This window comes from Hetaerina americana, unplaced genomic scaffold (genome assembly GCF_022747635.1).
Source record: "Hetaerina americana unplaced genomic scaffold, ioHetAmer1.1.p SCAF_74, whole genome shotgun sequence".
NCBI lineage: Eukaryota > Metazoa > Arthropoda > Insecta > Odonata > Calopterygidae > Hetaerina > Hetaerina americana.
In genome coordinates, this window is record NW_027287361.1 from 521,490 (window position 1) to 547,544 (window position 26,055).

General features: G+C 36.0%; 2 protein-coding genes across 5 annotated transcripts in view; one reads left to right on the forward strand and one right to left on the reverse strand.

Moving 5' to 3' along the window:
- Cdc50 (cell cycle control protein 50A) overlaps positions 1 to 22,693 on the reverse strand; it is a 28,830-nt gene extending 6,137 nt beyond the window's left edge. The window contains exons 1-8 of one of the 3 annotated variants that reach the window (XM_071596067.1): positions 22,529 to 22,693; positions 22,157 to 22,290; positions 19,822 to 19,968; positions 18,186 to 18,414; positions 13,464 to 13,583; positions 12,659 to 12,880; positions 5,850 to 6,015; positions 3,522 to 3,960 (exon numbers count right to left, since the gene is read on the reverse strand). In XM_071596067.1, coding sequence (XP_071452168.1) covers positions 3,957 to 3,960; positions 5,850 to 6,015; positions 12,659 to 12,880; positions 13,464 to 13,583; positions 18,186 to 18,414; positions 19,822 to 19,968; positions 22,157 to 22,290; positions 22,529 to 22,583 — 1,077 coding nt within the window. In that variant the 5' untranslated portion in view covers positions 22,584 to 22,693 and the 3' untranslated portion in view covers positions 3,522 to 3,956. Of the gene's footprint in view, positions 1 to 3,521; positions 3,961 to 5,849; positions 6,016 to 12,658; positions 12,881 to 13,463; positions 13,584 to 18,185; positions 18,415 to 19,821; positions 19,969 to 22,156; positions 22,291 to 22,528 lie in introns of those variants that run through there. The other 2 variants (XM_071596066.1, XM_071596068.1) reach the window with 2 other exon arrangements.
- Positions 22,694 to 22,697: 4 nt separating this feature from the next.
- The window catches only part of Rad23 (UV excision repair protein Rad23), a 42,412-nt gene continuing 39,054 nt past the window's right edge, over positions 22,698 to 26,055 (forward strand). For both annotated transcript variants that reach the window (XM_071596064.1, XM_071596065.1), the window contains exons 1-3: positions 22,698 to 22,870; positions 23,294 to 23,372; positions 24,188 to 24,443. In XM_071596064.1, the coding sequence (XP_071452165.1) occupies positions 22,805 to 22,870; positions 23,294 to 23,372; positions 24,188 to 24,443 (401 nt within the window). In that variant the 5' untranslated portion in view covers positions 22,698 to 22,804. The remainder of the gene's footprint in view (positions 22,871 to 23,293; positions 23,373 to 24,187; positions 24,444 to 26,055) is intronic.

Genomic DNA, 26,055 nt, shown 5'->3' on the forward strand with positions numbered 1-26,055 from the left:
CTCTTTCAGTAATCATTCTAATTCTTCATTCTTAGAATTCAGGAAATTTTTTTCTTATTAGACAAATGTCTACATTACTTTTTATGTTTCAGAATCAAATTGTGATTTTTCACCATTGTATTCAGTACATCGGCCAGCAATCTTAAGACATTTTGCAGATTAATATGCGTTACATCATTAGAATCAACTTGTTCCAAAATGTTAACTTCGTCCTCAATCTTCAGCATCATTTATTGTCAAGAAGGGGAATATTTATATTCCGAAGTAACTGAGAAAAACTTAACAAAGAAAACCTTAACCGCTTCACAAAATCTGATTGCCTAGTACAATCAGTAGTCAAATTTTAAAATTAAGTAAATAAAATTATTTTTGATTTAGTGTAGTTTTCAAGCGACAAAGCAGGTTTCAATAATTTTTATTATTCAAGAGCTCATCACCATTAAAACATGGTACATGGAGGCTGAACAAATCCCATTTAGCATTCACAAGTTATTTATTTTTTTACGCTTCATCATGTTAAGATCAGAATTCATTTTCATTCCTCATAATTTGAACTTGTTTGTGAAATGAATTTTATCCCTAAGATGTTCTTACAATGCATAAATTATACAACTAACTCTTACGCGGGTGGTCCCATCAGTACCTGACCCAACAAAGAAAAAACAAATATTTTAGAAAATAAATATGTATATTTTTTCTTCAACATAATACCATCCTTTCAGCTGTATACACTTTCCCCAGCAATGTTCAATAAGTTTGATACCCTTTTAATGATTTGAACTGTCTTGCTCCTCAAAATAGCCATTAACTGCCGGCATCACTTCTTCACGGTTGGAAAATCTTTGACTGCCAAGACATTTTTTCAAGTTTGCGAACAGAAAATAATCCGAGGGGGCTAAATCTGGCTAATAGGGTGCATGAGGTAGCAATTCCAACTTTATTCCATGAATTTTGGCCATTGCAATAACGGATTTGTGAGCTGATGCATTGTCTTGATGAAACAACAATTTTTTCTTCGCCAAATGCCGCCCCTTTTGCTTGATTTCTTTGCTCAAACATTTCAATTAGCTAGCATAATACTCGCCAATGATAGTTTTTCCTTTTTCAAGATATTTAATGAAAATTATACCACGTGCATCCCAAAAAACTGATGTCATGACCTTGCCTGCAGATGTAACGGCCTTCGCCTTCTTTAGAGATGGTTTTCCCTTTTGAATCCATTGTTTTGATTTCTTTTGTCTTGGATGTGAAGTGATGGACCCATGACCCATGTTTTATCCATGGTTCTAAAATGGTGCAAAAATTCTGCTTTGTAGCTGTGAAACTTTGCTAAACACTCAATTGAAACATCTTCACGACACTGGTTATGCTCGAGTATGAGCAAATGCGGCACCCATCTTGCACACAGCTTTCTCATGTCCAAATTTTCAGTTAATATGTAATGTACCGCACTTTTTGAAATGCCTACTATGTCTGCTAGTTCATGCACTTTCAGTCGACGATTATCCAGCATCACTTTGCGGATTTTCTACACCATTTCTGGATTCATCACCTCATTTGGTCGACCAATGTGATGCTCGTATTGACAGCTCGTATGGCCTCGTTTTAACTCTGCTACCCGATATTTTACTGTTTTAAATGAAGGAGTAGACTCACCCAGAGTAGAATCCAGTTCAGCTTTTATATTGGTTGGATTGAAGCCTCTCAAATATTTAAGTATTGTATTACATAACGATGACCATTTTTCTCCATTTTCACAAATTCACTGAAAATGTTAACTATTGATGGCTGCCAAATAACTACTTAACAACATGGCGTCTTCATATTTGAAAAATATGCTTTCTGGATCGCGTACTTTCTCCTACAGTGACATTTTTTAAAAACTATCACCATCTCTAGGTCAGGCCGGCTACTTATGGGACCTCCCTCATATTCAATCAATGTATACATTTCATAGCAAATATCTTTTTCAGGCAGACAGAGATTACGAATATGAGTAGTTCAAATTTTAGTCACTGTTGATGTACTGTGTTGCCTTACATTTTCAAATTCTTCCCTAAAGCCATTCACATTACTGCCCCCTCTCATATTTACTACATGTATACGAAACAAAGCCAGAAAAGATTTTTATGAAGGCTGATGTGTATGAATAACTGTTTGGAATGTGATTTTTTTTAAAATCTAGCACATAGTAATACAATTTATGGGAAACAGAAAATGAAATCGTGTAAATATGGGGTTCCACATGCTAGAAAACTGGGAAATTGTATGGGACATGGTAAAAATGTTGTAAATTGTGGGAAAATGTTAATTCACACAAACACAAAAATGGGATTTGACTGTACTTTGTTCTTATGTTTGACATGAAATTCAATCAGAGAACTAAAAATGAGAAGGTGGGGAGGATGGCCAATAGGTAATGATAGTCCAAAAAACTCTGGCTAGTAAGCCAGTCAGTTTCAATGGCAACACCCACTGGGTTATTCTGGAATCTGAGGCCATACACATGGCCACAGTTAAGTAACAACCTACTGTGGTACTGTTTCAGCCTAATGTCAGTTTCATGGGTAAATATTAGAACTATTTTCATCACAATTTATTAAAATTACTTTTGTCGCCACTGTAAACATAACTGCACAGCAATTGTTAAAATTACCTGAACAAGAGACAAACGACAAACAAATAAGAGGCAGAAAGACAATATGAAACAAAATATATATATATATATATATATATATATATATATATATATATATATATATATATATATATATATATATATATATATATATATATATATATATATATATATATATATATATATATATATATATATATATATATATATATATATATGTGTGTGTGTATATACACACTGCAAAAACTAGAGCAGGTCGAACAGTTTACGTATCTCGGTAGTGTTTTGGACCAACACGGTCAATGTAGTATTGACGTAAGGAGAAGAATTGCGCTAGGCAAGGACGAGGGAGTTGATGAGAGGGACGTTGAGTAAGGATATTAAGAAAAGACTTGTAAAAACTTTGATATGGAGCGTAGCTGTGTACGGTGCGGAAACGTGGTCATTGAAGCAGGAGGATGGAGGTAGACTGGAGGCTTTTGAAATGTGGGTGTGGAGAAGAATGGAGAAGGTGAAATGGACCGAGAAGAAGACAAATGAGGAAGGACTTAGTATGGTGGGCGAAGAGAGGGGCTTGTTGGGAGAAATCCTTTGGAGGCAGGAAAAGTGGATGAAGGGGGTATTGGCCGACAGTGGGATGTTGAAGACTGTAATTGAGGGGAGAATGTTAGGCAAACGAGGAAAGGGAAGGAACAGGATAGGGATGTTGGACGGGATGAAGGGAGGAAGAAAGTACTCAGAGATGAAGAGGGACCTGATATAGAGTAGGATGCTGGATTATGTGTTTTGTTAGGAGTCACAAAATGTTTTATTTGGTAGCTTTTTCCATCCAAAAACCTACCTTAACCGGTAGTTTACCTAATAATAATAATATACACTAATAATAATTTATATACAAAAAAATATATAGATACACACACACACAAATTTATATCACTTCCCTGCTCGCATGAAAAAGATTGACACTAATTTTGTAGACTTTGTGGCTAAAGAGAAGCACTTCACAAGTTGCCAATTCTCCTTTGAGGAGAGGCATTCATTTTCTCATATCGTTTACTACATAGCAGGAGGGGCTTCCTTCCTAAATACAGTGGTACCTCGACTTCTGAACTGCTCAACATATGACCTTTTGTCATATTCTATTTTTGCCTCTAGATATGACCTTATTCTCAAGATATTAACTGTGTTGCTTTTCTTGTGCAGTATATCACAGACTAGGCAAAGTGAACAACAGCGAATTAAAATTTGTTCAAAGGCAAACACTTTCAACAATACGAGCACACTGCACACATGCATTCCCCACTGTATACATCAAGCATCACCTAAAAGACAAAAAAAAAGAAGAAACTGATGACAACTAAACAAAAAACTGAATGACCAAACATGAGAAAATTGATTTCAAAAATTGAATGGGAGATTTTTATACAAAATATATAAATAAAATTATTGAATGAAAAATAAAAATTCATGCACTCCACTACTTCTAAATCAGGGAATATATCAACTATTTCCCATAAACTAAAATGGAAAACTGGATTTGGAGATATAAACCACAGACAAAAACAAACTATGTTCTCAGGTCAAGGTACCACAGCATTGGGAAAAATTAAATTATAAACTTGCCAGGCTACTTTTTCTAGCATTTCACGCTTATCTAAAACACCTCATTTTGCTGACCATATATGGACACCCCTGAATATTTTCATAAATTTTTAATTTTGAAATCTCAACACTTCAGTCATTTGAATTTTAAAATAATACGGTTCAAGTATCACATTAATTTAGATTACATTAAAAAAACTAAGGAGTAGACATTTTTGACTAAATGTGTAATTTGTACAAGCAGCGTTGGCCATGGGTTTTAGTTGATTGCTAGTGGAAAATATACGTATTAAATCCAATATCTTATGCATGGAAAATAGTTCAACAGCAAAATACTGCAGATAAATCTTCCAGAGAACTTCATCTCACATCCCAATGACAGCAAATAAGAAAAAAGGAGCAAAAACATAAAATACCAGTTGATATTAGTATGTTCCTGTAAAGTGATCAAAGTGAGGAATTCAAAGATGAAAATTACAGAGAGAAATCAAATTAGAGGCATGAAAAGAATGCAGCCATTAATCAATGCAAAAATGACAATCCACCATGGGAAGTGTAATAATTTTGTTTTCTCACTGAAAGTAGTGTAAGGGTTTTTTCCATTTTATTGTTAAAAATTAATGCCATTAGTTGCTGTAAGGCTTACAGTATTCCATCCCATTGTTTTGGACTCAGACAGGTGTGTATCGATCGACCTTATCAATGAGGAGACCGGTATTTCAGTCGGAACTGTCAACACCATTGTAACAGAGGATCTTGCAATGAGGAAAGTGTGCGCGAAGCTGGTGCCGAAAGTCTTGAGCGAGGAACAAAAACTTACACGGGTGGAAATTTCCCAAGAAATTTTGGACTGCATCCAGGAAGATGAAGATTTTCTCGACAATGTTATTACTTCAATGGATAGCTCAAAAGGAGCTCAAAGGATATCTGTTTGACTCCATCTAGGCGGTTCAAGCGGCAACGAGAAAGGCTCTCAACAGTATTCTGGGAACCGACTTCCAGTGGGCTTTTGACGAGTGGCAGACGTGCCGAACTAAGTGTATTGATGCAGGAGGAATGATTTTGAAGTTTATGAAGTAATTGAAATGACAACTACAATAAATTTTGATTTTTGGAACCAGTCCCGACACTTAAAGTACGGACCCTGTATATGGATGTGTGGTGGGATCAGGCATGTTCTGATTGGTCCTCTGGTCTGAGTCTGTAAAGTCTTTTTCAAGGTCATTGCTCTGTCTATGTGTGTACTGGTATAATCTCTTTCCATACAATCTCCATCAATAAATACTACATGATAACTTAATGAAAAACATTACACTTAATTTGAAACAGGCTACTAAGGTGATAGCATTTCATAGGAAAAGATTCAAGCTGAACACTACATATGTAGCACACTACCATAGTAATAAACAACTGGTTAGTTTAAAAGAAAAGGGCAGAGCTCATCTCATATTAGGCACTGATCAAGGTATAATGGTTAACATCTTTTCATGTGATATGCCATTAGCATATTTTAATATACACATAAATGTTTGCCAAATTTGGACAAAATAAATTTAATCATTTGACAGAACCATTAATGTGCAAAATTTTGGATTTAATAAAACATTACCTTTTTCCACATTTAATGTGAATGAAGAGAAATAGAATGCCTAGTAGGAGGCATATACAGCCAACTACTACATAAGCAATTCCCAGGAATGGATTTTTTCCTCCAAGTAAGGATGTTGTGGAGAGAATCATTCGCTTTGTGCCACCAAATGATGATACAGGATATGCTGAAATGAGGAACAATAGTTATTTAACTATTTAATGCACAAAAAATTTGGATTAAAAAAATATAGATATTGGTTGTACATCGTGTCATGCCCTCAGGATTGAAGTATATAAAAAATATATTATCCAAATAATCATAAGTTAACCATATATTTTTATTTGGGACGATCTTGATATTAACCTCTAGAATGTTATTACATTGCCATTGAAGTACCATGTTAATCCATAAAATAATGACTTCTTTTCCCAGCTTAATGTGATGCTAAAATATGAGGTAAGACATAGTCAAGAGGTCTTTAACTTTGGGGATGATTGCTACGGATACAAGGAAAAGCAATTATACACATGACTTCTACTACTATTAAAATATGATCAACCATTAGGCTGGTTTAGAAGAGTGAAGATGCCTTCCTTTGAAATAGGCTGTTAAGGAGAGCAAACTTCATAAAGAAGAAAGTCAAGCTGAACACTATGGCAACATAATACAATAATTTCAAAACATAAAAATCATTTGCCTTAGCCGGGATTTGAAACCGGATGCCTTAATGTCTCACAGGTAGGGGATGCCTTGGTAACTTAAATGGTTCAAGCACTTGGCCAGAATCGGGGGATCTGGGTTTCAATCCCAGTCAAGACAAATGATTTTTACACATTGAATTGGTAGCATTGTAATGCACAATTAGCAGATTACTCCATTAAATGTTATTGTTGTGGTCCCGCAGTTTCTTAAACTATGCCCACAGGAAGCTTCTTTCCCAGTGAGATGCAATTTGCCTATCTTATCATAAACATGAATGTTTGCCAAATTCAGACTCAACAATTTACCACTTGTTTTATCTATTCATATTTTCTTTGATTTATTCTGAAACTGAAGGAGCATGCCACCAAATCAATATTTTAAAATAAAATTTTGGAGTCATTCCCTATGTATAGTTTTACAACTATAATATTCAATGTAATGCATAGAACATTTTTCATTTTCACAAAAATAGTTTGCAATACATTAAAAATGTGACATACGAAAGCAAACTAGGTGATGAAGGAGAAAGGAGCGCCAAAGAGAGAGATGGGATGAAATGCAGAGGGCAATCACAGAAGTTACAGAGGAGCGGCTGATGAAAAACAGAGACGACGCGAAGAAACCATGGATCACGACAGAGATAAGAAAACAAATAGAAGAAAGAAGAAAATACAAGAACGCCAGGAATGATGATGAGGAAAAGGCTCTACAAGAATCTCAACAACCAACTAAGAATGCAAAAAGGATAGCGAGAATTGGATAGAAGGCTGTTGTGAGGAAATCAACGAAAATATGAAGAAGGGGAATACCGAGACAGCATACTAACTGGAGAAAACATTTTGGAGAAAGGAAAATGAAAAGCAACAGCATCAGGAATTTTAACGGGAATATACTGATAAAAGATGAAGACATTGGCGATAGAAGGAAGCAATACATTGAAGAACTCTACCATGATTCGAGGCTGCTGGAAGAAAACCTGATGAAGGACAAGAGAGAAACGGATGATGAAAACCAGGGCCCATACATACTGAGGAGCGAATTCGACAGAGCAGTAAAAGACCTTAAGAAAAACAAAGCTCCAGGAAAAGACAAAATTGATGGAGACATCAAGGCACTCAGAAACAAAGCCAAGGACAATCTGTATTGAATAATCGAAGATAGCTACAAAGACGGAAGAATTCCTGAAGACTTCCAAAGGAAAGTGATGATCCTTGAGACAGCAAATATTTTTCAGCAGCATCCTGACCCCTACTTGAGGTGCTTTGTGGAGAACACTTTGAGTGAGCATGACGTCCATCAGTTGGGACGCTAAACTGCGGAACCCTTGGCACCTTCCGATAAGAGTAGGCTAAGGCTGATGCCGGGTTTCCCTCTACCCTTCCATTCCCATCCATCCCAAATGGCACAAATGGCCTTAGATGTCAGTTGCCTCCCACAAAAAACCAAACTAGGAGGGAAAGGAAAATTATTGAGTTCCCAAATGAAATCCAATTTGGCTTTAGGAAGAACAGACAAACCTGGGAAGCCATACTCTGTCTGAGAATCATGATAGAGAAAACAATAGATGTGAACAAGCAACTGCATGTGGCATTGGGAAGCAAGTAGCCACAATGCGAATGAGAGATGGAAGCCATATAGAAGCTAAAATTAACAAAGGAATTAGACATGGATGCAACCTCTCACCTGCATTGCCTCCTCCAGGTACATTTTCAACATTTACCTAGAGGAGGCAATAAGAGAAGCAGAAAGCATCATATTAAACAGAAATAGGATCAATGGAGGAGAGATAAGCATGCTATGCTTTGCCGACAATATTGCAATGATAGCAGAAAACCAGGAGCGTCTTCAAAGGCCACTAAACATATTGGATCAAGTTCTACAAAGATTGCTCATGAACATAAACAAGACAAAGACTAAAATCCAAATATGTAGAAGACAGAAGCGGAATACAGTAGTCAAACTGAAAGGACATAAATTAGAGCAAGTGGATTCATTCACCTATCTCAAAAGTACCATCACATGGGATTCAAGAAGCACTACAGACATCTTGCAAAGAATAGCTCAAGCTAAGAGAGCATTCCCAATGAAAATACAACTGCTGTGTTCAAAGAATAAAGAACTACAGACGAGGAAACTATACATGAAAACATTCGTATGCAGCATGGCATTCTGTGGAACAGAAGCATGGACCATCAGAAAAGCAGACCAGAAAAGACTACAAGCCTTCAAAACCTGGTGCTTGAGGAGGATGCTTAGATTCAATTGGACAGATAAAATAAGAAATAGAAGTATACAGAGAAATAGACAATTTCTTTATGCTTCAAAACTACTATCTTAGAATAATATCATTGTCAATTCAATGATGACTAAATACACTAGAAGAAGTCTTGGCTTCATGATGACAGCCGATATTGCATTGTTTGGTTAATATATTGAAATTAATGAATAATTGTTTTGAAAGTGGACTCCCACATTATTGTTATAGCTTCTATGCTTGACAGTATTGGAGTGATAGAAGACAAATGTTGATCGTACCTAGAGGAGGCAGTGGGAAACTCAATGCACACAAGACATCAAGAATAATATATATTACAACCAACATGTCATTTCAACATGGTTTTGCTAGAAATGATACTCAAAACAAAAAGGTACTTTAAAGCTGATCTTGCACTTGAAAGAGGTCAAATGCTCCACCTCTACACGACAGACCAAGTTTTTTTGATTTTATTGAAACAATCACAGCAGCTTCAAACATGAAACCATGGATAAAATGAATAATGAGTTGGGACCAAAATAAAATTTTAGAAATGTGAAGCAGAGTAAATGACAACTGGTTCATATGCAACAAAGTTTCATGCAGTTAAGTCCTCATGATAAGACACTGAAAATATAATCTAAGTTAAAGATTTTTAATAATTATTGGTGCTCTACCATTTAAGGCAGACTGTTGATGCGCAAACACTGAGCATTGGTACAATTCTTAGCCTTGCTCTACAAGATGCAATCTGACACCTCAGGCTACAATGAAATGTTGTTCTTCAACCCCACACACTTTCCCACATTCTGCATACTTTCCTTCATTCCCTCCAACACGTCAATACTTTTCCTCAGACTTCTTCATTTTCTATATGTCCTTCCCTCTAACATAGGTTTTTAATATTCTATCACTAAACAATATTTTCCACAAATTCCAAGAAACAGCGGGAGATGCCGCAACAGTAACTTTTTTAATGGAGTCATTCAATAAATGTGCATAACAATGCAACAATTTCTAAGTTTTAAAATCATTTGCCTTGCCTAGGATTTGAACCTGGATTCCTCGAAGTCCAACCAAGTGCTTTAGCCAATTAAGCTACCAAGGCATCTCCTTACCCTCCAAAATTTTGGGGGCTTTCAAGAAACAAGATTTTTTGATGAAATACCATACATAAAATGTCCAAGGCATTCATAGCTGTGCGCGAAGCACCATAGTCTTTGAGGTTAAAGCCAACTTTAAACACTTGTGTTTTGCCTTTGACAAATTCAAAGAAACAGCAGGAAAGGCCCCGACAGTAACTTGTGATGGACTCTTTGACTAAACGTTCGTTACAACGCAGCGATTTCAGAGTAAAAATCATTTGCCTTAACCGGGAATCAAACCTGGATCCCCCAATGCCTGGCCGAGAGCATTAATCAGTTAAGCTACCACGGCATCCTCTTACACTCTGAAATTGTCGTGCCATCTCCCAAAAGATTCTGGGAATTTGTCAAAGGAAAAAACTCGATGGTTTTAGGCTTCACTTTTTGGAAATCCATTCTAATAAATCGAAAGAGAGATGGTACTTTTTTCCACACTTTATTTTTAAGTCGATCGGTTTTGTCGCATAGGTGACCACCTGATGATGTCGCCTATGCGACGAAACCAGTAGACTTAAAAATAAAGTGTGGAAAAAAGTACCATCTCTCTTTCGATTTATTATAAAGGAAAAAACACCAGGGTTTATAATTGGCTTTAACCTTATGGGTTGTGAAGCTTCACACCCGACTATGAATGCCTGTGACATTTCATGCATGGTATTTTGTGAAAACCTCTTGTTCCTTTATAGGCCCTGAACTTTTGGAGAATAAGAGGACAACTTAGTAGCTAAACTAGCTAAAGTACTGGACTGGATATCGAGGGATCCGGGTTCAAATCGCAGCAAAAGCAAATGATTTTTACACTGAAATTGTTGCATTGTAATATTTTCTGCATCTACTTTCCCTGTTTTCTTTGCATCCCTGCCAACTATTATGATCTCTCCCACCATAACTGGTAATTCTTTCGTTTCAGTCCATTTTACTTTTTCCATCCTTCTCCACACCTATATCACAAAAGCCTACTAGCTATGAATATATTAATGCTTAAACTTACATGTCTCTGCCCTGCATGATTCAATCAATAAAATAACCAATTAATTTAAACTTAGTCAATAATTTTTATCTGCACACAATTGAACTGAAGTTTCAGGGGCTGAGGATATATCTTAGTTGACATCTGAGGTCTGTTCAAAAAGTATCACGAATTTTGAATTTTTGCGGGTTACCTGCATTTGATTTTTGATTTTTTTAAGGCATTATGTTGGTACTCATGTCTCTCACTTATGCTGAAAAGTTCAGCCATTTCGAATGTTTAGTTAATTGTTGACAGCTGTTTTGCTTGGACTTGTTTTGGCTTGTCTTTGATTTTTGCCTGTTCCAAAAAATGGATCAAAGAATCTGTATCAAATTTTGTGTGAAAAACGAAATTAAGTGCACGGCCGCATTCCGATTGTTGATTGTGGCATATGGAGAAGCTACCTTGGACAAAAGCAATGTTTATTGGTGGTAGAAAATGTTCTCAGAGGGCCGAGAAGACGTGAACCACAAAGAGCATGCTGGATGCCCGAGCTCATCAACAACAGACGAAAGCATTGATGAAGTGAAGTAAATAGTGTTGGCCAATCATCGAATCACTGTTAGAGAAGTTGCTGAGGCCCTAAACATATCGATTGGCTTGTGCCATTCCATTTTTACCAATGATATGGGTTGCCGCGAAATTCGTACCAAAATTGCTTAATTTCGACCAAAAACAGCAATGCATTAACATTGCTAATGAGGAGTTAGACTCTGTCCGCAACAACCCAAATTTGCTCCTGAGGGTCATAACTGACGAGGAATCATGAGTTTAAGGGTATGACGTGGAAACTAAAGCTCAATCATCCCAATGGAAGCTGCAGTACGAGCCAAGACCGAAAATACATGCCATGTTCAGTTGAATGTGAAACTTTTACTTAGTTTTCTTCGATTGCAGCAGCGTGGTGCATCATCATTGCCACAGGGTAGAATAGTAAATAAGGAATATTACCTGCAAGTTATGCACAATTTGTGCAAAGCAATCCGCCACAAATGCCCAGATTTGTGGAAGAACAAAAATAGCTTTTGCACCATGACAATGCCCCTGCTCATATACAAGTATGTTTACTTGTGCACAAATTTTTGGCAAAAAACAACACACTAATGATGCCCCAGCCACCATATTCCCCAGATCTGGCCCCCAGTGGCTTTTTCTTGTTCCCGAAACTGAAGATGACCATTAAAGGATGACGCTACGCTACGATTGACGAGATAAAGACTGCATCAAAGAAGGTGCTGAACAAGATCACAAAAAATGATTTTTTGAAGTGCTTCGAGGATTGGAAAAAACGTTGGCACACGTGTATAATATCTAATGGGGATTACTTTGAAGGGGACAAAATAGTCATTCATGAATAAATAAATAATTTTTTAAAAAACACAAAAGTCATGATACTTTTTGATACTCCCCCACCCTTTTCAGAAGAGGGTATATATACAATGATTGTGACTTTAAACTTTGTACCTGAGGATGACGCCGTAGCGTCGAAACTAGTCGTACCTGTAATAAAGTGGTGGATTGGAACAAAGTGTTTCTTTTTCATTTATTAGGTATCTTAGGCTTTACAAGTGCTCTGAAATGGCAGAGAAGTAATGTAATAGCTGGTGAATTTTTAATTATTTTTTAAATCCTTTCGAGAAATCTCCTTATCTTTATGTTGAAATCCATGAACATCATTAAATTCTGGAAAAAAAATTGACATGCTCAAACTTACTGTACACAACATTGAGAGTGTAATTTCCTCTGGGCAAGCCATTAGCATAACCACGTTTGGAATGGTCAATCCGTCGATATAATTTCCTGAAAGTGGGAAGAGCTGCTGTTCTCATCCATACAATTAGGTCTTCATTTTCAAAGCCATTGTTTGACGTGTCATTTGGATCTAACTCCCAAACTGGACGTCTCCAACTCATGGGCTTGGAATATCTAGCAAATGCTGTAAAACATACAATTTAAAAATGTAAATATTCAAAAACATCTGGGTAATGATCTTGTGTCTTCATTATACATGCACTTTATAATTATTAATAGAATGAATGACAATATCACTGAGTTTAATAATTTTCTTGTTTTATGGTATTTTTTGGATAACTTTTACTATTAAAAATTTTCTAATTGATTTTAATGAAACGGATTCTGTCTGATAGAAACTATGCTCTACATATCAATCAATCAATTTGTAAGTAGAAGGACTGTCACACTATTGAGATAGGTTGCATGTACCCAATCGGATACATGCAACCTATCACACCAATATTTTTCAAACAGTGGTTGAGGGGTAAATTGAAAATTATAACGTGGATATTGCAAAATGGATAGACGACATAAAGTTCTATCAAGATGTTTCTGTTATATCACAAAACTTGAGAACCACTGACATCACAAATGCAGTTTTACATTTCCAGCATTAACTGTACACCTTATGAACACATGGATGTAGACAATTCGAGATGTCCCTAATTATGAACACTATATTCATGTAACCAAGCTAATACATAATACAAAAAAGGCTTACTCACCTTCATTAAGAGGTCCTTTAGGGTTTTTAAACTTAATATCTTTATCTGATGGCCAAGCTATACCTGTACGCAGAAGAGTCACTTCTGCACTGTGGACATTGGAATATATTGTCAACACATCTGGAAGAAATAATATATCATTACAACTTCATAATATAAAACATCTTTGCATACTAGAATGAAATGTAACTATCTATGCCACTAATAAACTAATATGAGAATGGAAATGTGGTCAGAAAAATATGCTAGTAAACAGTTCAGGTAATTTGCAACTTATCAAAAGGTAATTCTGGATTCCCAAAAACCATAAAGTTCTAGTTTCTTACATATTTTTCAATATTAAATGACAATTATCACAAAATCAGCAGGCCCTTGACCAAAAAGGCCTTTTGCTGGAAGGTCTAATTAAATGTTAACTTACTAGACACAGGAAGAAAGGCAGACACCATGTGTACACAATAGGGTACCAGGGTATTTAATTTTAATTAATAGGGTACCTATTATCACATTCCTTAGAGGCCCAACTTATAATGCACTTTCCCATATTTCCCTTAACTGAAGCGCCACAAAATACAAGTTAGAATATGATGACAATTTTGCCTACTACGCACTCTCTCCTTCATGCCCACGAGCGACCTCTCCCATGTATGCACACCATGCCTAATGCAGTTGAGTGCCATTATGTTCCGTGATATAGTCCTCAATCAGACACCTAACATGCATCTCTTCCAGCAATTTTCTTAACTACTTATCCATCCTATGAATCTCCACACTGATTTTTTAACCTTTTCCTCCTTATAATCATCAGCAATCCATTTTTTTCAAGGACTATTAGATATATTTAAATTAAAGGTTATACTCCCAGATATTTACTTCTTGATCTATTTTTCCAATCAAAGGACTACTCAAACAAGAATTTAAATCACATAAGTATTTCAATCAGTTCATAGTTCTAATAATACCAATATCTTTATTGGCCTTTAAGATATGGAAATACATATATAAGGACCATCAATAACGAGAAAGTTAAAACACAAGACACGACAGCAGATACAATATTAGTTTATCGGAATAAACATATAAAATTACAGGTTCAGAAATTCATAAAATATATAGAAGCATATAGCTTTAAAAAATTTTTATTTTGATTTGAAGCTAACAAACCTGCTCTTATTTTTAATAGATGAAGGTAAACTATTAAATAATTTTAAAATATACAATGAACCATTATGGAATAAATTGAGATTGTAAGGTGTGATATACCTGTAACTATATAATCCAGTCTATTTCTAGTTTGGTAATTAGTACATCTTGGTTAATGATCAGATTTCACTTAGGTTCGTATTTTTAGCAGGGGATCCTTGGAGGTACATTATGGCATGTTACTTAGAAGGTCTGTCCCAAAAGTAGTATGACTTAATTTTTCCCAGGTAGACTGATGACAATTTCTCTGACTGGGTTGGAGGGAGGGGAGTCTCAGGAAAGGCAGAAGGCCAGTGGCAGTTGGCTCCCAGCCTTTGTGGAATGCAGATCTTGTTCATTTATGAAACCTCTATGACGTAACCTTGTTACGCTCTGTCATGACCCGGTTATTGGAACAGCACTATGCCATCAAATTTTGGGTGAAATTGGGCAAAACCGAGAGACTCATGACATGCTCAAGGCAGCTTATACATGGGTAGATGATGTATTTTTGAGTGGCATAAGTTGTTTTAGGAGGGTAGAGAAGATGTTGAAGATGTCGAACAATCAGGATACCTTTCGACCTCAAAAGACAATGACAATCTCATAAGAGCGAAAGCTTTGTTGGGCAGGGATCTCAGATCAAGTGTACGCATGACATCCCTAAAAAAGATGTGCAAAGTTAGTGCCGCGAGTACTCTCGAATGAACAAAAGGAAACTTGCATACGAATCTGCCAAGAGCTTTTAAACCATGTGAATGAGGATCCATATTTTTTCGATAATAACGTCAAGAGTCTACATTTTGTACCACCGATAAACATTGCTTTGGTCCAAGGTAGCCTCTCCATATGCCACAGTCAACTTTCGGAATGCAGCCATGCACTTAATTTCGTTTTTCACACAAAATTTGATATAGATTTTCAGATCCATTTTTTGGAATAGGCAAAAATCGAAGACAAGCCAAATCATGTCCAAGCAAAACAGCTGTCAACAATTAACTGAACATTCGAAATGGCTGAACTTTTCAGCATCAGTGGAGAGACATAAGTACCAACATAATGCCACAAAAAAATCAAAAATACTTAACCCGCGGAAAATCAAAATTTGCAATACTTTTTGAACAATTTTTTTTGGAAAAATGTCTATAGTATTGAAATAACAATCAAGGCCATAGAACACAGAATTATTAACTCTATGAAGGGCAAAGTCTGTTGAGCAGCTTTTTATTTGATAGTTTTATACAGTTTCCTGAGGGATTATAATTTCACGGAGATTATTATCATCTCAGCAGTAATCCAAGCTCTGCTTTGAGCCCTTCCACACTTTATTGCTTGTATATGAAAAAAACCATTAAAAATAGTAAGAAAAGTATCCAAGAAATAGTTACACATTTCATTAACTGTATAGGAACTGTTACCTATTTCATCATCAGTTGTTTGCAGGGCAGTAGGGAATTCTCCAATGAAATCAGCATAAGATACCATTTTAATAAAGACTTGCCGTATTATTTTGGGATTTAGATGCAACTCGTATGGCAGAAGAGGTTATTAAAGCTTTATGATAACAGTGAGATTGATTACAATAATATTAAAGAAGATCAAGTTTATAAAAATATTATCCATAATGGATAAAATGTGATATTGTCTGGCGGTAAGAAAAAAAGTTAGGCGACAAATCTGGCCATGGAGAAGACTTATGTACGTAAAGAAACAAAGGGTAGAATAGGGTTTTAATATCTTAATATGGGCATACGAAACTGAAATGGCTGAAGAGAGGATACATTTGGAGCAGTAGCTGCAGCAGCTCACACACATTCCACAAATTGATAAGTGGGAAGCAACTGCATTAAACTGTGGAAGAGTGATACAATAAAATAGAAGACGTTTGGGTGAGACAATGAAAGAATTGCAATAGTGAAGTTAACAATGAAACCAATGGATATCATAGAAGCCTATTTTTAAGTTTACCAGGTGTATAAGCATGAAATACTGATTTTTTTCTAAGAAAAAAACTTGGAAGAATGATAAAAAGAGCTTAATTCAATGTATGCTCCATTACTAGTTAGACATTTTACCCATCTTTCAGGGAAATTGTGGATACCACACCACTAAAAATCTTCCCTCTTTGATGCAAACCATTCATCGAGCCATTTTTTCACATTTTTGTATGAACCAAAGTGCTACTCAGCAAGTGGTGATCGATGCAAACACATGGTATTTGTAAGGAGTCAAGTCCGGTTAGTAAGCCACATGGGGCAGAACTTCCCAGCTAAGTGCTTCTGACGTGTTGTGAACTGGTTTTGCCATATGTGATGGACTGTTGTTATAATTAAAAATGACCTTGTGTTGCCTCTTTTGGGTTTATGGCCTTTTTTCAAGCAGCCAACTGTGCATATCAAACAACTATTCTTGGCAGCATTCAGTATAAACCAATTCACCAGGTTTTAACAGCTCATAATAGACCACAGCCTTTTGGTCCCACCAAACACAAAGAATCACCTTTCTGACAAAGAGATGTGGTCGATGTGGATGGTGCACCTGGGTCTACACGTGATTTTTTGCATTGGGAATTATCAAAATAATTCCACTTTTCATCCTCAGTAACGATACAATGCAAAAACAACTTCCTTTTGTATCATGCAGGCGAAATTTCACATGAGTTTTTGCACCTCTTCACCTGCCTGTTGTTCAACTCATGTGGTATCAATCTGCTAGTCTTCTGAAACTTTCCCAGCTCTTGTAGGCGATTGAAAACAACTTGTTGAGCAATGCTCAATTGCTCTGCAAGTTGTTTTTGTGTTTGTGAATCATCTTTGTCCAACAATGCTTACAATTTGAAATTTTTGTACCTTTTTTGGTGGTTTTCCCAGCTCCTTGTCTGCAACATTGAAGTCACCACTTTTGAAACGGCAAAACCATTGTTCACACATATTTTGCAATGGACTATGTTCACCATAAGCTTCTCAAAGTAATCAGTATGATTCAGCAGCAGTTTTTTCAAATTAAACACAGCAACACAACACTAAGCAAACACTTTTTCAATTTATCACTCATGCACGTCTGACACTTGGCACAACAAAATGGTATAGGTATCAAATCATTATACCACAAACTGCATTGGTGCACCATCGGTTGCCTGAAATCTGTATTTCACACTCTTACACCTGGTATATGCCTAAGAGAGACTGCCACAATATCCATTTGGAAAATGGGAACACAAATATTGCTGTCTAATAAAAAATTTAAAGGGATTAAAAAATGCTGGTAAATATCAATTTTCCTTTTCACTAGAGGATGCAAATATTTAAAAAAAATATTTGACCAAGAATCTACCATAGTTTGGGAAAAGAGTTTAGCATTTCAGGATTATATTTACCCAAAAGATATGTATAACAAAAGTGCTAGAGTAACAGGAGCCCATCATTCCAAATACTTCATTTCCTTGACCTGGGATAACTATGTCAAGAAATTCATAGAATTTTCAGGACATTCCACATTCCTAAAATACTAATTAGGAATGAGAAATATGTCATAACTTACCACTAAATAAACTATTTGCTATAGCTCCACAGGGGGCTATTGGCATAGTTAAAGATCCATTTGATATAACATCTCCTTGTGGTGTCCTCTCAGTGTACGCAAAAGGATTGCAATCGCTGGAGGGAGATGCATCAAGTTTTCCAAGCAACTGATTATCATCTCGAGATTTTACATATCTACGATGGTTTTGGTAGAAATTGGTCAGGCCATAATACATATAAACTTTTCCCTGAAAAACATAATTTGTATTAAAATATGGACACACACATCTTTCTATGTGAAGCTGATCAACCAATTTTGCTACCTCAATCTGCACGTATTGCGGTAGTAAAATATTGCTATTGTCAAGTAAAACGAATTTATTTATTTTATTTATGCCAGCTTTAGAATTGGAAAAGAAATCTCCAAAGCTAAGTTTTACAGTTTCATTTAAAAAAACTATCAAATAACCAACATCAGCAAGGGCTACATGCAACAAATGTATGAACTAGAGGAACAAACACAGATGAAAGCTATGTGATCCCAATAGCCATGGCAAAAAAACTATCTGCGCCTTAATCCTATGATAAGAAGAAGTTGTTTTGCATGCTACACAAGCTTCCCAAACAATTAAACTTATTTCTAGCTTCTGCTTTCTCAGTTTTTAACAACACCTTCAACCATTCTTTTAAGGAACAAATGATATTTTACTTGTTTTTCTAATGCTACTATTCCAAAAGCAAGAGCCCCTCCCCTTCTTTCTATTACCTGCACAATGCAAAATTCTGCTGCTCCTTCTCAATGCATGAAGATTTTTCCGGCATTTGTTATCATTAGAGACTGAGCAAGTAAATATGACAATAAACACAAAGTTCTTCAATTCAATTTTCGAAAAATCCCACTTCTAATAGCAATAAATATAGATATATTCCTGCCTCCTTGTAGATGAGATGTAACCAGGCGGTATAATGATAACATTTTTGAAAACAGTCAACGTAGAATCTTGAAATTCTAAAATACCATTCAGATGTTTTCTTCTTTCCAAGTCTCATGTAAACTTCTCACTCCAAGTCTCTGGGTTATGTAAATTTTTAAGGGTGTTCAATCAATTTTACGCCCAGGTTCTTGAATGCCCTTTTTAATCTTATATGTTCCAAGAACCACCTGGACATCTTTAATGAACATTTTCCTGCCAGGTACCACATAATATGGCATCCATTTTTGCCACATGAGTCCAAAAAAACATCATCAGACTGAGAAATTATGGTCCTATTGTCAGACATTTTGCCGGCCCCGGTGGCGGCGGGGTAACGTCCTCGTCTGCCATTCCAAGGGTCGCGGGTTCGATTCCCGCCTGGGTGAGTTTCCCTCCATCTAGGGCTTGGGTGTTTGTAAATGTGACCATTGTTATCGTTGTTAAAAGTTCGATGTAAAGGCCAAAATGTGCTGTTTTCGGACTTAAACTGAATAAAATAAATAAATAAATAAAAGTGTTGCTTTCTGCTATTGCCTTTTTGGGCATGACATTTTCCTCCTTTGCCAGTCTTTCCCTACAGTTTTCAGCAATAGTCTTCATGAATATATCTTTCTTGTTTTCATTATTATCCTGGATTAATGCATGGGCAAATATCAAGGAAATTATCAATAAAATACTTACATCAAAATCTTTATCAAGAGTGAAGTTGAGGCTACAATTACAAGTCAGCGATGCATTCCGTGCAATTACATCAGCACATTTTACAGGATTACCCCCTTCTGGCACAACACTTAGGCAATCTGTATAATCAATCATTAGTTCTTTCACCTATAAAAAAATATATATTTGTGCTACAATTCACAAATTTCAATATCAGCATCACATCATATATCTATGCATATAACTTTTCAAGTAAATGCTGCTTTTTTGAATAAAACCAAAAATGCCAAAAATTATTCCTGAATAATTGCATACAAAATTATGTGTATTTATAAGCATGCCAGGGACAATCAACAGTATGTAATCAAGGACGTGAGCCATAATATTTAACTAGATACCAACTATATATTTACTCCAAATGATTACCCAAAAACCTTTCCACAATAGTTAATCGTTTTTGGCTAAATATTTTTAATTTAAAATAATTACAACCTTTTAGTTCTCCACACCTAATAACGAGGGGTAGAATATACGGACAGTTGAAAATGATTTTTGTGGGGCAAGGGTTATAGAGATTAGTACCATTTAGGTGGGCCTTAAAAGTGTAGCAATGATTAGTTGCCAAGACTATCATGAATCAACCCTGACTGGTGGACTACTGCTAAAGTAAAAGCATCCACCCAATTGCCCCAGTAGCAAAACATGCATTAATGGAGGACACATCTAGTGTCTTACGTCCATTTTATAATGCGATATTTCAAAAAATAGAGAATTATTTTTTATAGCCCGCTATATTATTTCACCAGAAGAATTAAAGTTGGAACTTAAATTTTCGAGGGTCATATCTAAGTTTTGGTCGAGAAGGCAATGACCTAGCCTTAAGTTTCCTTGCATGGATACTTTATGTGATATGAGAGACATGAACCAATGGAAAATGAATTAGGTCCTCAATTTAATACTGTAACTACCCAAAGACATATTTCACTTCAATATTTAAAAAAAATCAGCAGAAGTGACAGGATGAACTTTGTCCAATGGATTGTTATGACTTTTTAAGTATTAAAATATGTACAGGGAACTGCATATTAGCATTTTGAAGGACACATAGGCATAAATAGAAGAATTCTGGGAATTGGCATGGCTGCCAAATATGGAATATTCAAAGAGAGAAATAGTAAGAGGGAGAACCTATGAAAAGAAGGCTTTCAATTGGAAGAAACAACTACAAACAGCATAGAGTACAAGCCTGAACCCCAGGACACAGTTCATTAGAACCAATGGAGTTAACTTCTCCATGGAATGGCAATGCGAATGACATCAGCAGCAGAAGATAAATGAAAACCAGAAGTGACCAAAAAATTGTGTTAGCCAAGAATTACGGAAATAAATAACAACTTGGTTACTATTAAGTATACACGTCAAAAGGTGGAAGGAGAGAACATTTACTGCAAGTTAACTAAAAGGAGTGGTTAACTAATTGGACACTCCGAGGTACATTGGCTTAATTAAGACTAATGAGAACCAAAAAAGGAAAAACATGCAGCAGAAAAAAGGATTAGTAATGAGCGGGCAGCATTGGAGAACGTTAGCATAAGGAGCAATGAAGGACTGGTGAGATTACTAATTGACAAGATTGTTTAAACTGCTGCTGCTAAATGCGTAAAATGTTTTAATTGCCAACCAAATTTCTGAATTCCTACGATTTAAAGGTAAACTATACTAATATCTTGTAAGCAGTATATTTATATGGCTCCTCACGCAGTAAGTGCTCTGTGTTTATATGACCAGTTCTACGTATGGCAATAACATGTCCTTGAATCAATGGAAATAGTTTATTCTCAGGGAGGATCAGAAGTAGAATTTTTAGAGCTCTTCCATTTTCTTCCACATCACAGCGACAGACGACTGTAAGCACATAAATAATTCAGCTAACGCAAAGGTACATGAAGGTCAACTAATCCAAACCAACTAAACCAAATACTAAAATCATTAAATACATACCTATATCAACAAGAAAGTGATAAAAATGGCAAAAGACATAAAATATTCATGGGAGAAAATAAGACGATAAATTGTGAAAAAATTGCAATGTTTACCCTATTATTTGTTAATATCTATTAATTTCATAATGTGCAATTTCTTAAGCAGTTTCATGCACGAGATTACAAGGTGAAATTTTCAATGCCGAATAACTGTAATTTTTAACAAATCATTCCTGTTGAGGACGCAACATATTTGACCTTAGGGTTTAAAAATAAATACACACACACACACACACAGTGACACAACGATCGTTCACCCTGATACTAGGATTTTGAAATGGATCATGACTTGCAAATGGACTGATTGTACCTACCTCATCGGAAAAGTAGAGCAATCCTATTCCAACGGGAATGAAGGCGATTCCAATAACGAAAAACGTCGGTAAAACTGTACCAGCAGTTAGAATTGGTTGCCATGCTGGTAACTTTTGCTGTTTAAATGCACTATCTACCAAAAAGAACTATCACTGTTACTATAAATAGCAAAATTATTAGCCAATTGTTTTCTACAACGTACTAAAGTAATATATAAATTTTACTGCTCTAAATTTAAACTTAAGCCACTAAATATTTCGCAAGAAAAATAAGAAAACTCTAAATGTCAATACCAAGATTACAAAATAATGGCATCAAACATAAGGCATTACGCTCATAGATAAATATTCGATTTGTAATTAAAACATCACCTGACGGTCTTTTGGATTTGATGTTTATTTCCGATGGCTCAGAAGTTGAAGCCATGATAGCAAAGCGAATAAAAGCAGAAAGGACGATGAAAATGTTTATAAGACTAGTGTAGAATTTTGGATCTACCAAATGCGGATATGCGGATTACAGTAGTCACGTGATCTCATGATGTCAGAATACATGGCGACTGGCTGAAATCAGCGAGAAAATCCACGCCAAGAGTTTTGAACTTCCGACACCTTCTCGGACTCCTGCTGAAAATTTATCGGGACAGCATGCGAATTACGCTGAAGACCCTTCAACAACAGACATTTCAAGTTGAAATAGATGCTAGCCAAACAGTAAGTGTGCCGAAAAGCAATTGTGACTGTTACAAAACAAATGACTGTTATTAGGTAAAATTAAAATACACGTTTGTTGAAATTGTTTATGTATGTGGGGGTGCTTTGGAAGCATATACATGAATTATCGTTAAAGAGGTGTTATTCTGGTGTATAATAAATTTATTATGATTTTTTAACTCAAAATTCCTTACCGGTGTATCCCTCTTGGTTTACATGATTTGCATTAATTTTGCAAGGTATTTTTGGTTATTTGAACATTATCTAAAAAAATCCTAGCTTACTTGTCTGATCATGCGAAATTAACGCATGATTTTCTCATTAAAATGTTTAAGGAGCCGTCAGTAATTCAAACTTAACAACGAGGGTATGTTAAGTAGGTGTAACCCAAAACATTTTTTAATATGACTAATTTTTTTACAGGTTAAACATCTTAAAGAAAAAATAGAAACAGAGAAAGGGAAAGATTTCCCAGCCTCCAATCAGAGACTGATATATGCAGGTAATGCGCCGCCTAATTACATTGGACAATGAATTAGATACACGTCTGAGCTTTTACTACCTTCATGAATTGCTGACTCACTGCCATGATCCTTTCCATTAGTTTTATTGCGATATCAAATTTCTCTACTCAAACGATGTTACTGCCTATCATCATTAGCCTTGAAAGATTGCTGTTTATGGCAACATTGTGATATATTAAATGAATATTGGGACCATATAGAGAGTACAAATTGTGTGCTGTGAGCTTCCTTAATTTTTTTAGAAGGGTGACGAATTTGTTGAAAATATTGCATCGTTGTAATTTGTGTATTGAGGAGTAAATAGTCGTAATAATCTCTCTCCAATAATTGTATTATGACATCAAAGTCCTCAATCTGTTTAAAGTAGAGTTTGGCTGGTTTGGTTGAAATTATAAACTGGATTAGTAGTTGGACAACTTTGTTGGAGAAACTCTAGGCTCTTGTGGTTCCTTTCTGTAGATACCGGTAAAAGTAGAATGAAGCCAATATGTTATCAAAACCCCTTGCAGAATCCAAACCTGTGACCATTTTAGTATTTTGGCAATCAGATGCCCACATTTAGGAATCATTCATCATTATGTCTTAAGAGTAAAATTTTAAAAACTCCATAGAAATTCATTTCATGGAATGCTAAAGTAACTATGCTGAAGGTGTGAGCTAGAGTTATGAATCTTTGTTAATTATTTTTAATGTTTAATGCGAATTTAGGAAATGCTTCACAAAGGAGAATGTTTTAATAATTTGTGCTGAGTTAGCATTAGGATTTACTAAACTAAATGATTTTCTTTTTTAGGAAAAATACTTAATGATGAATCTGCACTCACAGAGATTCACATTGAAGAGGATAAATTTGTTGTGGTCATGGTGACCAAGCAAAAGCCTGCTCCTCCACCACCACCTGTGCCAGCTGATCCAACTGCGTTAGCTGCTAAGGATGCACATCCTACAGCTTCCAGTGGTGCTGCTGCTTCAAGTCCTTCAAAAGGGGAGTCATCAGCCAAAGGTGATGGTGTAAATAGCAGCAGGACTACTAGCTCACAAGAAACTAGGTAAGAACTCCAAAATACTGTTGCCCCCGCTCAAGTACCCATTTGCTAATAATAAAAACCATAAACACAGTAATCAACCTGAAGGTCGGTTTAGTAGGTGATGGTAGAGTTCTCCCAGTACTAAGCCCTATACGGCATGTGAAATTCACACATCAGGGTAGGGGGGCCTGTTCCTTTCCCTGTGTGTTCCAATCACTTGAGCTTGGGTGGAGCTGCAGGTGCCCAGAGTGCCTTGCCCGAGAATCGAACCCGGGACCCTCCGATCAGCAGTCCAATGCTCTACCCACCGGACTACCGCGACCTACTTGCTAATAATATTCATTATATTAATGTTCATGTATGTGGCGAATTTCAATAAACAGTTATTGGAAGGTGACTTGACAAGTTGTTTATTAACTGAAAAATTATTGAATCTTCCAAAAGATTGGTATGTTAAGCATGGAAAGTTTGTGGGCCAACTACTTCATTGTCAAAGGTGAAGTTTGGAAGGCATGAAGTGTATTCCTAGGGCCCTACTTACATTATTGCTGATTGGATTCCCCTTTCCCATTCTTACTCTATGTTGACATTGTAAAGATTTGGTTTATAAGTGTTTCTTAAGGAGAAAAAGCTTAAGTTTTTCATTTTCAACATTATTTCTAGAATTTTTTGACCCAATAGTCGCTATGGTTTTAGTTCATGTTAGCATATTAAGTGCATCATTACTGGATTAAATATTTGACCAAGTACAAACCATTTGGCTATTAGCTGTTGGGACTAATTCATAAAGGAGGCTTTAGAAATAAGAATGGAAAAGAAAAATTTTAAGTTTGACCTAGAGTTCTCCTTTAAAAATGCTTGGCAGTAAGTTCTCTGAAATAGTTAGGAGAATAAGCAATAGGAAAGGTGCAGGAAATCATTTATCACCTGAGAACTAGCCTAGGTACGTACTAGGAATCAAATGACTTAAGAATTTAACCCTCAAGTTAATAGTGGAATTACCCCTCAAAACATTTATGAAGACAGCCGATTAATTAATAAAGACAGTCTAACCTAGAGGGAAACTTGATAATCCTTCACTCAAGCAATCAGGCAAGGCAAACTGAATCAGGTATCCATATTCCTGTTAATACCTGTGCATGCCCAAGGCTGCTCAGGTGCAAGAGTTGGATCAAGAATCAGGGTGGACTGTTCACTAGAGAAGGGTTAAAAAGGAGTGTCCATTATCATACATGCCTTTCAACATGTGCTTGGAGGAAATGGTAAAAGAGCCATGGGAAGAACTGGAGGTAGGATGGCAGGCAATCAATAAAATCGGTGAGATGTGAATAGTCCTGCTTTAGTCAGCCAGTAAGCCAAGGGGTTAGCAATCAATTATTGCTCAATGCATTGGAATACCAGTGTGATAGGTATGTGATTAGAATTGATGTAAAGATAAGAAAGGCTGTGAGGTTTTGAAGGAAGGTTATGGCAAGTGTAAACATTAAAATAGGCGGTCATAACCATAGCAGGTTGTACTGTTTACCTATACTATTTTGGCAGTGTATTTGACCAACATGGTGGAAGTAGTAGGGAATAAAAAAAAGTATTGCATTACGCAAATAAGCTTTCACAAGTTGGAGGGAATTTATTA